General features: G+C 38.7%; 1 protein-coding gene across 1 annotated transcript in view; it reads left to right on the top strand.

The window, feature by feature from the left end:
• LOC111341068 (uncharacterized) overlaps positions 1-14,265 on the top strand; it is a gene marked incomplete at its 5' end in the record, with an annotated part of 37,397 nt that extends 23,132 nt beyond the window's left edge. The window contains 16 exons of the mRNA XM_022948019.2: positions 100-351; positions 833-1,089; positions 1,720-1,834; positions 2,387-2,725; positions 3,698-3,721; positions 3,851-3,962; positions 4,437-4,520; positions 5,012-5,083; positions 6,997-7,068; positions 7,746-7,817; positions 8,121-8,192; positions 8,686-8,757; positions 9,187-9,258; positions 9,684-9,758; positions 10,196-11,232; positions 11,919-14,265. Of these exons, the coding sequence (XP_022803754.2) occupies positions 100-351; positions 833-1,089; positions 1,720-1,834; positions 2,387-2,725; positions 3,698-3,721; positions 3,851-3,962; positions 4,437-4,520; positions 5,012-5,083; positions 6,997-7,068; positions 7,746-7,817; positions 8,121-8,192; positions 8,686-8,757; positions 9,187-9,258; positions 9,684-9,758; positions 10,196-11,232; positions 11,919-11,947 (2,756 nt within the window). The remainder of the gene's footprint in view (positions 1-99; positions 352-832; positions 1,090-1,719; positions 1,835-2,386; positions 2,726-3,697; positions 3,722-3,850; positions 3,963-4,436; positions 4,521-5,011; positions 5,084-6,996; positions 7,069-7,745; positions 7,818-8,120; positions 8,193-8,685; positions 8,758-9,186; positions 9,259-9,683; positions 9,759-10,195; positions 11,233-11,918) is intronic.
• Positions 14,266-15,014: the final 749 nt, after the last annotated feature.

Here is a 15,014-nt window from a genome sequence, read left to right as displayed (position 1 = left end):
ACAAGTTTTTGACCAATCAGTACGCTTTATTCCATGAAACCGAATCAATTATTCCTATCTGGTAATAGTTCCTGAATTATACCTTCTCGTACCTAAAAGGAAAAGGGAACCTAAATCTAGAGTTAAAGAAAGAGACAACCTCGAATGGAACCAATGGTTATATCAGTGGACTCAACGTTTGGGATCACATGCTCGAGTCACAAGAAATATGGCGAATGTCTCTTGGCTGTGCAAATGAAACAGGAAATGCAGAAGCCTGGGCGAGATTCCAATCCTACTTGAGCTATTCACCCCATGATCAGTGTTCAGTCACTCAGATAGAGAAAGCTTTATCGTGCCAGGATCGCGAAAGTATGTTTCAATTTCAATTTATTTTTTGTAAAGACTTTGGCGAAAATATGCTTTTAGATCTGATCATATCATAACTTCAGCATAAACGAAAGAGCCAAATCAAGCGAAAAAACATTGAAAATCGAAACATCAAATAAAGTCTCCCGATTATGACTAAAAAAAATTATTATAATAATTGATCTCAAGAGGGAGAAACTGAGAATGATCAAGTTGCTCTACCTTACTTTGAAAAATTCGCTTTACCCTCACAAACATTTAGATGAGCAAAACAGACTCGTTTTCCTAAAGCTTCGAAAGTCTTGTTGGCTTTCTTACATCTCAACCATTTCCTTTGATTGCCATACTTGCTTTTAATTAGTTAAGGTTCTGATTTTACAACATTCAATTGAAATCATACCACCCTGTTTCATTTCATGGAACCTTTTGGTAATAAAACAAACAATGAAAAACTCGGCAAACGCTATGACTTCTCTTATTACAGACGAAAGGATGATTCTTGATACAAGTGGAGGTCAAGCCGAGCTTAAGAGCCCGTGGTTTAACAGGTCAGATGTTTGGCATGGAAAGTGTGTAAAGTTTCGCTTTATGCTCGTTGGTTACGGAAATCAATCACTACATTTTATTCAAAATGTTGCTCAAGACCTAGAGTCACCACCTATTTGGGCAGCTAGAAACACTGACAGCTCACAACTATGGCAATATGGACAGGTTTCAATAACAGGAACAGCGCGTCATCAAGTAAGAAATGTGGTGCCTTTGAAGAATTTTTTATAATTATTCTATCAGACTGTGTTGTTATTTATCTTACCCTGTTGTGATTTATTTCGAAGGATGGGGGTCATATGTAAAAAAATAAGACGAATAAAAAATCATAGTCTACATGTGATTTGAACCCAAGCAATACTATGTTAGAGAAATCATTGGTGAACTTGGCCATGTATTAGGAGCAAATGGCGTCGTGCCTGCGCAAAAGCTTCACTTCTAGCCGGCCACGCGCTAATTTCCCGAACTCAATTTCAAAGAAAACGAAAAGAAAGAAATACTATCGGGAAAATATGCGGAAAACACCGAAACAGGATACAAAAGTATGCAATGGGAATACCTGAGAGTTTTAAATCACAAAGTCTATTCAATCGTGCGCTTTAAAACACCGTGACTTAAAGGCTCAGGATATTGTTGTTTTTTTCGTTAGACTCTTATAGAATAACTTGGTACAGCCTGAAAGTACGCCACCTAACCGTTACAGCGTTCGATCGTGCACATGTAGGTGCATGCGTTTATAAGTTACAAAATAATGTTATCTGGCCACCAGAAATTCGCTACACACAAAATCCTACATTAAGAAAAAATGCACTTTAATTGTTGCAGTTGAGTTTTAGAGGAGAAATGGAAGCAGGGGACGATGGCTCCATGGCTATTCATATTGGTGGTCTATACATTGTACCCGGTTACTGCGAGATTCTTCCACATGACCAAATACAAGGTGAGTACGAGGCCGAGTAATATAGAAGATCACAGGAGTCAAATCATGAATAGTACTTACAACTGGGGGAAGGACTACTAGAGAGCTTTAAAGATACAATGGCTCGTGGGATCGTATATGAGAAGGTCATTTTTTATTTAAAACTAGCACAATATGATATTTGAAATTCTATGGGGCACAACCTTAAGTCCGGAGATGATATGGGCTCAATTATTCCGGTTTCAGAATAATAAGTCTAAAAAGTATTTTGTGGTGTTAAAGGAACGATTGCAGCAATATTTACTTATTATTCACCGAAGCGGAGGTGAGTAATTGTTTTAGTATATACCACACAGATACCAATACGCGCGATTTTGTCTCTTCGAATGCTTTCAGGTCAAAAACACTTGTTACTCACTTTCGAACAGCTAATCGGCGCGTGCGCAAAGCACTATTCTCTTCCATGATATACACTAAGTGAGCGTATTGGGAGCTAATAACCTGAGGGACCATCAAGATCCGCAGAATAATCTCATGAACACATTTTTCATATAAAGTTATGTTCTTTTTAAGGGTTTCGAAGAGAAGTCTCGCAGTACAAAACAACTGGTTGGATTTTGTCCCCCCAATACCCTGGATATTACACAAACGATGCCTATTACACATGGACTCTAGAAGCTCCCCCCGGTCACATTATAAAGTTAGAGTTTGTTTATTTTGACCTGGAGAATAGCAGTTCCTGCTCACATGATTTCTTAGAAGTAGAAGAACCTCACAATACACATGGACCCTTTTGTGGTCAAACCAATCCAGCTGTTATTAAGTCCGAGAGGAGATGGATGATCTTACTCTTCAAGTCAAATGAAAAAGTAGCAGGAGGGGGCTTCAAGGCTAACTATACGGCAATACAAGGTACGAAACTGATTCAAAGTGATTGAAAGTTTCAAAGTGATATGTCAGCAAGCTGAGCTCCAGATCGCAAAACTCCAGGGTCGAGCCCTGGTCAAGGGCGTGGCCAGTAGAGAGGGTAGGGAGCATCACGGTTACCGAATTCCGCGCACCTTGCGCGAGGTGGCTTAAACCGCTGTTCTACTTTATGTGCCAGTGGGCTCAAATTTTTTCGGCCAAAAAGACCAGCCAGTGAGGTACATAACACTTTCAAGGACTTAAGCAATACAGAATCTTCGTATGCACGAGCTATCGCCACCTAGATCATAAGGTTTGGTGAGTTACTGACTGAAAGAAGGTGGTTTTCACAGCACACCAGGACCCCCTCCCCTCTAAGCAACGCCCCCGCCTGAAAGGGTTATTCACCTATAGTTTCGGGCAAGGCTAATCAAAGCCTCCCCACCGTGAAGTGTTAGTGACTACCAGAGAACTGTAGATGACACGTGAGGAAATGCGATGGGGGTTAGATGTTACTCGTCATGTAATAGCTTCCTATTAAGGAGAAGCGCCAATATATCTGGACAGCTATACAAGTCAGTCTCGTTTAGATTGATATAGCTGAAGTCGATCAGAAGAAACGAGAAATTGCAAGTAGAAAACAATAATAATCCCAGAGTGACCGGATGGTAATCGTTTAAAGCTAGAGAAACTGTGTCGCACTTGTTAGAGCATTTGGGTTCTTGACTTTAGAGTACCACACTTCAGATTACAAGCCAATATTTAAAAAAAAAAAAGAATCTTCTGTTTCTCTTTTTACAATATGATATTATAAAATTAAATTTAAAAAATTGCGTAATTACAGTACTGGAATATAGCACGCACAAGAAAAAAAGGCACATATTTGAATTGTTGAGTAGAAGTGACAAAAATGCATGAAATAAACCTTAAAAAGAAACATCTTATTTAAGAACCCACCAAACTTTTTTTTCTTTGCAGTTGCGAATATTTACCATGAAAATGGTAAGTAGTCACTTAAGAATAGAATTCAGCAAATTAAGACTTCAATTCTTTCAAATTAATTGAATAAAAGAATATATTTTTTCGGCTCTTGAAAACAAAAAATGTTTTCTCTTCGCTTGTCTGATCCAGGTTGTCCAGAGAATTGTAATTGCAGCAAGACTGCTGTTGATCTAAAACTCGTTGTTCGATGCAATGGCCCATTGTTGGAATTTCCCATGTTACCAAATGACACCACTATTTTGTAAGTTATGTTTAATACGTGCCCTACCTCTTCCTTCCTACTTAGTTCTCAGGTATTGGTTATGTAAGCATAATTGTAGCTACGCCTCAAGTCGTTTTTAATTCAGGTGGACATTACTAAATTTGGAAGGAAACTACATAACATCTGTGTGAAAGAAAAAAACAAAACAAAACAAAAACAAAAACGAGGTGATAATTATCAAAATTTTTCGTACTTCAATTTGGAAACTTTTCCTTCATTTGAATTACTAATATATAGATATTGATCCGGGTTTCGCAACTGCGCACCCACCCCTCCCCTAATCCAACATTAAGCCTAATCTGTTTTCATTTTACTGTTGTTGTGTTATGGGAGGGGTAGGTGCGCAGTTGTTCAGATACTGACAATTATCCAGAATCCTCTTAGTAACTATATATCAGTTACGTCACAGTAGAATTGCATTGTTGTAACAGTGGGTGCTCTACATTTTTGCAGGCAGTTGAGCCATACCAGTATAAGCGAACTGGAAGCATGGCATTTCCAGTACGACACAAATGCGAAACAGCATCTTGAATTGGTGTAGGTATCTCATGCAAACCCGTTAAATTTGCATTTCGATTGGTCTGTCATATGGGACAGAAAAAAGTCCCTTTTTAAATAGGGAGGTTTTTAGACATTGATTTGGGCGTTTTGTATAATGTCAATTTTTCCATAACCCATGCAGACGATGATAAGCAGTCACGTAAAGAGGTCGGAGAATAACCATTGAACTAATTTGGATGCTACAATTAACAACTAGATTATGGGCTTGAGATTTCTATTACGTGTTTTTGCTTTATTGTGTTACTTTATAACTGCACAGTGTTAGGCAATTCGCTGTACTCACTCTCTGTCACGGTAGAGATACCGTGTAGAGATCACGGTAGAGATCACGTGTAGAGATCACGGTAGAGATAGTGAGTAGTTTAGCCAGTCAGAATGCAGCATTTGTCATAAATTCAGAGCAACTTGCATTCAAGCACCACAGGTGCCTGTTACGCAGTTTTCGCAATTTTTTTTCTTCTTTGCAGCGATCTCAGCTACAACAAGATACTTTACATTCAGGGCAGCGTGTTTCATAACATGCCTTCTTTACGAACCCTGTGAGTCCTTTTTCGGACATTACTTTGTCTACACACTGAAAACTGTAGTCGGGATCCTTTCATTGTAAATACTAGCTCGAGTGTATTGATTTTATAGGAGGCTGCAATCCATGCGTGCATTTTTGTGATGACATCATTTATGATAGAGCAAGCCAACTCAGCGGCCAAACGTCTGCACACGGGCGAACGTTGAAACGGCAGAAAGGCGGCGAAATCGCACTCTAACGCGCTGCTATAAATGAGTATAACTGTTCCGGTTAAAATTCCAAAAGGAGAAAATCATCAGAATGCACGAATTTATGCTCATCTATTAGTTTTTTTTATAGATTTCTAAGAGCGTTTCAATTTTTTTTGGCAAGTTTTGCGAGTATTCTTTTACTTTCCTGTTTTACTTCGAAATTTTGCGCGGGAAATTGGTGTATAGCTGGGAAAAACTAATATGTTTGCGCATGTCAGACGTTTGACCGCTGTGAAACGTCTTTGACCATCTCGCACCAATGCAACATCAGCGAGAAAATTTCCATCATGGATGTACACAAGGTAAGCAAACAAACAGCTTTAAAGGTCCGGAAACTCCTGGGAATGTCGAGAAATGGACCCTGGACATTTATACGTGTCAATAGATCACTTATTACCCAACTTGCTACGTCCGTGGTGCCTACTTAGCCAAGCAGATTTCATTTCAGTTTTTTCATCATATATACACCTAATTTCAATGAGGTTGTCATAGGAAAAGCAAAAGCAAAAAGCAAAAAGTCAAATAAGAATTAATTAGCATTTAATTATCATTGCTTGCAACATTCACAACACACACGCTTCAGTTTCTTGGTGTCATTCTAATTGCGGAATTACAGAATATGTCTTGTTATTGTGAATGACTTCTTAAATAATTGTTAAATTATTCAAATACGCAAATGTAAATCACATGGCTAATTAATTCCTCTATTTGGCTTTTTGCTTTTTGCTTTTGTCAAGAGGTGTGTATATAAACTTCCTAGCATGTCTGCAACCCGATGTGAGCTCATTTCTGCTATTAAGAGTCGACATTTCTGGTCTGCACAAAATGAAAAACTTCTCCCTCAAACATAAATTACATCTCTTATATATATCGTATTTTATCGGCTATAAGCCGAGACCCTAAACTGTTAACTCTTAAACTTAATACGACCGTCTTCAAACATAAACTCAAAACATTCAGCTATAAGCCGAGACCCAGTTCTTAAAACGTATAAGAGCTCATGAAAAATTTTAATCACATTTAGCTTTTAAAATCTGTTAAACACGAAGGCGCGCTATAAAAGGAGCCTTAGGTCCCACTGGACCATTTGTCAATCAACCGTCGTGTGATTTAGAACTCTTAGAGTCAAGTCAGCTTGAGCTACAGCTAATACAAAGCAGTGAACAGCGGGCGCATTCCTCAAAATTGTTTTATATCTTCATCACAATACAAGAATTTTTGAGATTTGTATTTCCTTTCTCCAATGGAAACTGTCTTTATTTGTGGTGGTAAATTTGAGATCGAAGTAGGTGGTTCGCACGTTACCTCATGCCACCATGCTGGTGGAAGTAAACAATAGATATCTCATTTAGCTCCTTTTGTTCGTCTACCAGCATTTAAATTTGACCCGCACACGTCAACGGTGAGTCACAAATGAGCCTAGGTCTTCCCAGGGAAGACTTCCTTATACAGCGCGCCTTCGTGTTTAAAATGAAATGAAAGAACGGGTTAATTATCCAACGGCACGGGAAATTCGCTTGAAAAGCAAGGTGTCCTGAACATCATAGTTAGTAGAGGGGACCCTCTACTAACCATGTTCTGATAAAAGGGTCATGTCTACGTTTTTCTCAGTAACTACAGTCCCGCCACTTTGCACAAGTGACAGGATCATTTTTTTTTCTTTTACATGAAATAGAAGACTAAACGGAAATTTTATCCAAAATATTTCTACTGATACGTTATGTGGACTCGGTGCCTTGCAAACGCTGTAAGTAAATAGTGGCGTGGTTGCACAAGATCAGATATGCAAACTTCCTTTGTCATTGCTGTTTTCAAAGAGAGACACCGTTAAACTTCCTGTACATAATTTTTCCATCCTCTGGATATTTTTAGTATTAATAACCGCCAAAAGGAAACAGTCATTGGCTTTGATTGGTTTTATACAACAACTTTCAGTCGAATATTGGAAGTAAAAAGGACATTCCAATGCTTTTCCTTTTCTAACCTCTGTAATTGGTCTAAAGATTTTCTTTATCCTACCTGTTAATCAATCTGATGGAAAACATGGACAAATTGTGCCTTATGATTACGGTCAATTGAGTTATCTGTATTAACTATGACCACTTCGACCTAGGTCAGATTTACCTTGTTCTGATTTTCAGGTAACAAGATGTGTTACCTATGAGTCTATGACTGCTTCAATTGGCCCTCTGTTAGATTTACCTCACTCTGATTTGCCCTTGTAATTAACCCCAGTTTTTTTTCGAGAAGTGCTCTACTGTATGAGACCTGTTCATTACCGTGAACGTCGGGATTTCATGCTAGCGTGACCGTCGGGATTTCATACTAGCGTGACCGTCGGGATTTCGTGCTAGCGTGACCGTCGGGATTTCATGCTAGCGTGACCGTCGGGATTTCATGCTTAATTCTTTTCCTTCTGTTCAGAGATTTGGGCGACAATCTGCTTTCCAAGTTGGATGGTAACCCGTTTGGAAATCTTACGAACCTTTCTATACTGTAAGCTGCTCGATTTGTTTGTTTTTTGTTTTTTTTTCTGAGCGCACTATCTGTCTTGCACGTTAATTACATTGTTAACAGCAGTTTATTATGATAGTTTAGTTTTTTTTTATTTATTTATATATTCATAAATACATAGCAGTTAAAAAAACTGAATTGCGTATTTACTCACATAATACAGATAGTAAAATTAAACTAATTTAGATATTAACGACTTAGTTATTAAAAAGCGTTCAATCGGTTCAAAAAAGGAAAGCTAAAAGAATATGATATGAGATATCAATTGCTTTTCTTATTCATCAGGAGCCTTCGATCCAATAAAATAGAAACCGTAGATGGACTTTCATTTAGAAACACCAGCAAACTGACTCACTTGTAAGCTCGGTGCATGTTCATGTTTTAATAGTAACAAGAGAATTTAAATAGTTTATAATCTCTTGTGAATAACTTGTCAGTAACAGTATTGTCGTCACAGTGCTTATTTGCACTTTCCTTCGTCCCAATTCATCTTAATCGGTACCCGCTCTAACGTGAACCCAGGAGACAATACGAAATATTTCACCGCTCAGCTATGAAATAGAAGACGGTGGGATATCTACACCAGAGCTGCAAGAAAATATTTCAATTTTTTTTTTCGTTAAAATCATACTTAAGTATTTTAGGCAAAAATTGAAAGTTTTTTGTGCGCATACCTCTCTTGAACGACTCCGCCAACAGAAATTTGTTTTTCCCTTAGTTTTGCATTCATTGTATAAATTTGATGTCGTTGTTTCTGGTATTGTCGTTCCGTGTAAATTCGCGACAAATACATTCTCTTGTGGTCAATGAGGCTTATCGCTTACTAACTTGTTTATGATATTGTGACAAGGTACCTCCACGACAACAAAATATCTCATATCGAGGATGGCCTATTTCAGGCTTTATCGAGTTTGAAAGTGCTGTAAGATATTTCTGTTTTGTTCATCGGTTAGCTGAAACTTTAACGTCATGACATAGCCTTAAGAGTTTAGATATATGTGCATTCTAATTCCCTTTATTTGGATTTTTTTAATGAGTCTACCGATACGTCTGTTGTTGAGCGCTAAGACTTTCCATATCTTTGCATCAAATTGCCTTGAAAAGATGGCTGCCTAATAGAATTTGAATTCAAATGTAAGATTCACCCGCTAGCGGGAGTTTCATACTGACGACACTTTCGCTCTTTCTTCGAGTCTTCTCGCTCATGGAAAATAAGAACACGCAAGAAATGTCTTATAGCCTATATGTTTTGAAATGTTAACTTGAAACACACTTTCGCTATCAAAGGACCCGTTAAAAAGGACGTTTTCCGTGCTTTATTTCTAAAGCTCCGACGCAATGCTTTTGATAGGTATTTGAATAGCAACCAGTTAAAAACACTGACTTCTTTCACATTTGATGGACTTGGCAAACTTGAAACTCTGTAAGTTTTTTTCTATTGATTCTGCTAAAAATCAATGTTTATTTGCAAATTTACAATCACTGATCATATTTTGTAAGAGCGAGTCCTTGCTTATTTTCCCTGTTTCCTAAATAACTATAAGGCTTAGTCACAATTTAGTTCAGTATAAATTCAAAGACGCTTTGTGCATTACCATTGTAATTAAATACCCCTACTAAAATAATCAAAACTTTTGGTGTCTTCGAACCCTGCGTACTTTGATATAACGCACAGGACGTTTGCAGTGACTGAATGGTTCTCTGGCGTCTACACAGATTTGAGGTCGAAAGAGTCGGAACCAGTTAAGTTTAATAAAGGAAAAACAGAGCAATTACTCTGAAACGCGAAAATCTATAGCTCTGAGAAAAAATCAAAAGCTACCACGATTCTCATTGTTATATCATCAGCTATCTGCAAAACAATTCGCTGGACGAAAGGAGCCCTCAAGATGTATTCGAAAAAGTAAAGAATTTGAAAATCCTGTGAGTGGCATTTTGAAATAACATAAAGTTACCTAACAGGAGTCCTGCGCAAGCGGCTCAGCAGCATTTAGGTTTATATGAGGAACTGTAGTTAGAAGTTGTTACTCTTTTCATTCAGGAGGTTTTCATCTATCTACGGATAGCCTTACCCTGTTACCCCAAAACCTCTTTTAGATACAACTTAGTTGCCACAATTCTTTGAATCGTTCAGGCGTATATTTTCAAGTTTTGAACAGTCACATTCTGTCATTTTATCATAAAGGCTTAACCCCCCTCCCTCCCTCCCTGTAAGGGGCTTAGTGGTCTTTAAACTAAACAACTTATGTTGCACTTAAAGTTAATCTCTGTTTATGAAAACGGACGGTGAAAGTCCTTCGCAGAGGTTAAGGTGTTTTTTTTTCTTTCTTATTCATCTCGTTGTTCAAACTTGTCTTTAGGAAAACCGACAAATTCATTCTGTGTTGCTATGCCAAGAAAGCCATTAAAAACCTGGACTGTACAAGCACTGACGACAATGACTTCTCCAGCTGCGATGATATGATGAAATATCCATCAATCCGTGTGTGTCTCTGGGTACTTGGCATCGTGGCCACTTGCGGTAACCTGATTGTCCTTATTTGGCGCGTATTGGTACCCGACAACAATCCTGTCCAGTCTCTACTCCTCTCCAATCTAGCGATGGCGGATTTCCTAATGGGTGTTTACTTATTGACTCTAGCCGTACTAGACATCAAGTGGAAAGGGGAATACTTCATGCACGATGTCTCATGGCGCAATAGTCGTGCTTGCAGGATCGTGGGAGCAATTTCAATGCTTTCCAGTGAGGTCTCTGTCGCGATGTTAACTATAACAACCGCGGACAGGCTAATATGCGTGGTTTTCGCTCTCAAATTTGAGAGAATGACACTTAAATCTGCCTATGTGGTTTGTCTGTGCGTCTGGGTTATGGGTGTGGTCATTTCCATAATACCCATATTAGACATAGAGTACTTTCACGGCAATAGTTCAAACGGGATCAGCCTCTTCTCGCAGTCAGCCGTTTGTTTGCCTTTCCAGCTTTCCAGCAAGAAGCCCTCGGGTTGGGAATATCTTATGGCTATCTTCATAATCTTCAACTTTTGTTCATTTGTTTTCATTCTCGTCGCATACATGGCCATTTACTGGACAATGATGAAACTGGTCAGCGGATCAGCGTCTGCACATATGCAACGCGAGTCTGCACAAGCCAATCGTCTTTTCATCATCGTGTTGACAGATTTCTTCTGCTGGATGCCAATTATAATTATGGGTATCTTGTCTTTGACAAACACTACCGACTTTTCTGATCTTACAGGCTTGGTTTATGTCTGGGTGGCCGTGTTTGTCCTTCCTCTCAACTCATCAGTGAATCCAGTCCTGTACACTCTCACCACTTCGAACGTTAAAGCAAAGCTTATGTCTGTCCTCTCAAAGTTTTCCATTTGTAACAAGCAAGGTAATGAATCGCAGTAAAGATACCGTAGTGCATTTAAAAGGGACCTTAAGAAACCACGACGACGACGGTGACGGCGACGAGGACGTGGAAAAACAAGAGATCTAATTGGCAGAACAATAGCTCAGCACGTGCATTGTGAAACTTTGTACATTTCTTAGCCGTCCTATGCAAAACAACAACGTGAAATCGCCAAAATTTGCGTCGTCTGCGAACCGAAACCGCGACGGCAAATTATTTTAATTTCCATTTGGAACTCAACGGCTACTTTATACGTCGTGCTGAAGTAGAGCTGTGGCGCTGTATGAGACAGTAAGCTCCTGCAGCCATTTTGAAATTCTAACTAAGAGTAGAAATTCATTTTTTTAATCGAAGTCTTCCTTGGCGTCGCCGTCGTGGTTTCTTAAAGTCCCTAATGAGGTGTAACTAAGTGGTTTTTGCTAGAAAACGTGACTTGAAAACTACCCACAATACCTTTCGAGGTTTAATGACAACGGCTGTACATCGTGAACAAACGTTTGCACCGTGAAAGTGAACGCCGTTATCTCGCAAACAGTCTGGAATTAAAGCTTGAATCTTACTTGTCCAGAAAATATTGAAACAGAAATCAATCATTCACCCAAAACGAGACAGTTTGATCGCTTCTTTTCTAGTACTCTTTCAAATGTTCGTCTGCTCTTTCTTTCCAGACCAAGGAAATAATCAAAATCTGGAGTGACAGCGCACACTTAAAAAAAGAGATACCCGCGAAACTGGAGACCTTAAGCAAGTTAGAGCAAAGATTTTAAGAAGAGGATAAAGTTCTACCAACTAATTATTTACGACACACCTTCCATGAGGAACAAGTTACACGATTCGCTTCGATGTCTGGCCTTTGATCTCGTGATGCTTCTCAACTCCAACCAGGCGACGAAAGGTTCACTAATCTAATAAACCTGTCCGTACAGTGGCATTATAATGTTAGCTTCGTGCAACACTTTTGAGGCTTGTCTTCTGCTTTAAAAATTAACCTTCTTAGCCTCGTGAACACCTGTAATCGCGATGCAAATAGGCCATTTTTGAGCTGTCATGGAACATTTTCACTCTTGTCATAAAACATTGAAGTGAAGTCAATTGATAGCTTGCCGTAGTATAACTTGTCACATCTCAGTGACTTAACCCCGATACTCGAACACCCTTGTTATTTATATCGACTTTTTGTTTTCATGAGCCAACATTCATAGTGGTTGTAATATAATAATGTACTCGAAAATATGTTGATAAGGAAAAAAATTCCGGCCAAACAACTTCTGTTCATTTCTTGTAATAATTGAAGTCTAATACTCCTAATGGTTGAAATGAGGTGGACTATCTTGAGGTTGAATGTCAAAATACATACTAAAATTCAAAAGTCGAATTACGACTTGGTAGAATCAGGGAGCTAAATAAACCAGAAGTATTCTGTTAGATCAGTACATTTTATACTGCAGGTGGAAGTAGGTTAGTAAAGAAAGAGAACAAAAGTTAAAAGAAGGTGATGTGAGGGAAAAGTAGCATAAAAAAAGACATGACACAAATTATTCATAATTGTGATGGGAAACAAATGCTTGTTGGAAAAGTAAAATTATTGTTGCTCAGAAAAACAATGGCAAAGGTGGAAAGCGAAAACTTAATATATAAAATTTAGTATCATTAAAATAGACATCTTGCACTTAAAACATACCTCGGTTTATTCTTCCTCTCGGTTGAGGCCGGCTTTTGTACTTTTGGGGGGCTTCAGTCCTACACATGTCACAGCGGTGTGTCCCAGGTTTATAAGTAGAACTGTTTTGGCCAACTTGATAAAAAATTCGGTAATAGCGAGTGGGGATAGGATGGCCGTGCTACTTACGCGAGTACCTATTGAGTCGAACAACACGGGCATGCTCTGTCTTCTTCTCGGCGGATCCGACCGAAATGCCGTTGACACGCCGATTTATACGGTTGGAGCCACCACTTTATAAACCTGATAATGCAGCGTCCTCAGATCACCACTTCAGCTTTTCAAAACGGTCTCATTTTAGCCTTAGCTCTTTTAAAAACAAAACAGTTCCCCCGGACTCGCCGCCAGCGAAAAACAAAAAATTTCATATCGTGCGCAACTTCAGTTCGGCTTTGGCAAAATATATAATTAAGCATAAGAACTATCCAAAAGATGAGCCGAGTTTCAAAGCTAAGTATACCGTATTCTTTCTAAGTTTCGCCTTCTTACGCTGTCGACTAGACTCAAGGCGAGCACATCGTAAATTTTATTGGCATTTTGCGTTTTCGTTAAGGCATCCGCTGACCAGTAAAATACTGTATCGTGCCCTAAAAACCGTATTTCTGCGGTTCCGGTTTTCTTCGACTGAGTCACACCTGCGTAAGACAAATTGCAACTTTAAAAAAAAATTATACAGTTATTCGAAGGGTTTCTGATTTAAAAACATCTGTTAAAATCTTTTTATTTATATCCTAAATTTATTTATATCCTATCTTTTTATTTATATCCTATTTTTATTTCGACTACCGGTACTTTTCTTTAAATTGAACTTATCTTACTTGGATTACTATACCACAAGTTTGGCGGGGAGAATTGCATTCGTGACGAATAAATACCCCTACAGAACTCTTTTTTTTTTTCCCGCGGCTGCGTCGGTATTAGTACACTCCTGGCGCAGCTCGGCAGCACTACATTAGAAGAGAAATAAAATATCGTAGTCAGGGAATAGCAGGAGCGCCTGCGCGGAATCTATGGAATTCTCTAAGGGCGGGGCGGGTGCTACCGTCACTCTTTTAGCTTTCAAATTTTAAACTGTATTTGAACATAACCTATACTTTTTGTATCATTGAGGAAATTTGAAAGTCGAAAATAAGTTCAGCAATATTCGTTATTTTTAAAAGCTTTTTTAGGTTTTCCTTTCCACTAGATTTTTTGGTTACAATGAATATATGAAGTTCATATAGACGTAACTAGATTTTTTATTTGTACATCTACTGAAGTTTAACGTATTAAATAAAACAACAGTTTTAAAACTTCGTAAACGAAAAATTTTCTTCCCACACAAAAATCGAAATCATAACATGTTGACTCAGTCATTGCCGTTTTTGCGGCAGGGTAGCAGCGTCAAACCTTTATATTTGATCCCGATTTTGCCTTAGTTCTTTTGTGCTCTATCTTGTGTTCTATAAGTTGGCACACAACATAGCCAACTCTCTTAATCCCTGTGCAGATATGGCTTGAAAAGGTGAACAGTTTTTTTCTTCTCCCTTAGCGTACTGCAGGTTGCCCCATATAAGCCACATTCAAATTCCACCCCAATGAACAAGTTGAACTTTGTATTTCTTACTCACCCTGTTGACACAAGGCTTACACGTCCTTATAAGGGTCATTACTTGTACAATATGTAACCTTGCCAAATGAATTGGTCAGTCATTCTCTTGTTTTATTACACGACTCGGGCAGTCAGAGGGCCAATAACTAAAATCAACCAATCAAAATGCTCTATTGCCGGTCAATATTCTCTCATTATTAGACCGGGCACTGTCCCGAATGATCCCGAATGATACCGCACTTGTGTCCCTTTGAACTTCAGTCGTATAATAAATTTCTTATTTACCAAGCTTGCTCGGGACCGTACTGGAAGAATATCGGCCCTCGGTCTTTTTTATACGGACCTCGCTGCGCTCGGTCCGTACTGTCAAGACCTCGGACCGATATTCTCCCAGTACGGCCCTCGTGCTTGGTTAAATATATATATATATAACTGCAGACAGTGCACACTGTT

This window comes from Stylophora pistillata, chromosome 4, assembly GCF_964205215.1.
Source record: "Stylophora pistillata chromosome 4, jaStyPist1.2, whole genome shotgun sequence".
NCBI classification, from domain to species: Eukaryota; Metazoa; Cnidaria; class Anthozoa; order Scleractinia; family Pocilloporidae; genus Stylophora; species Stylophora pistillata.
The sequence above is the reverse complement of the archived record's forward strand: the minus strand, read 5'-3'. Positions and strand labels throughout refer to the sequence as shown.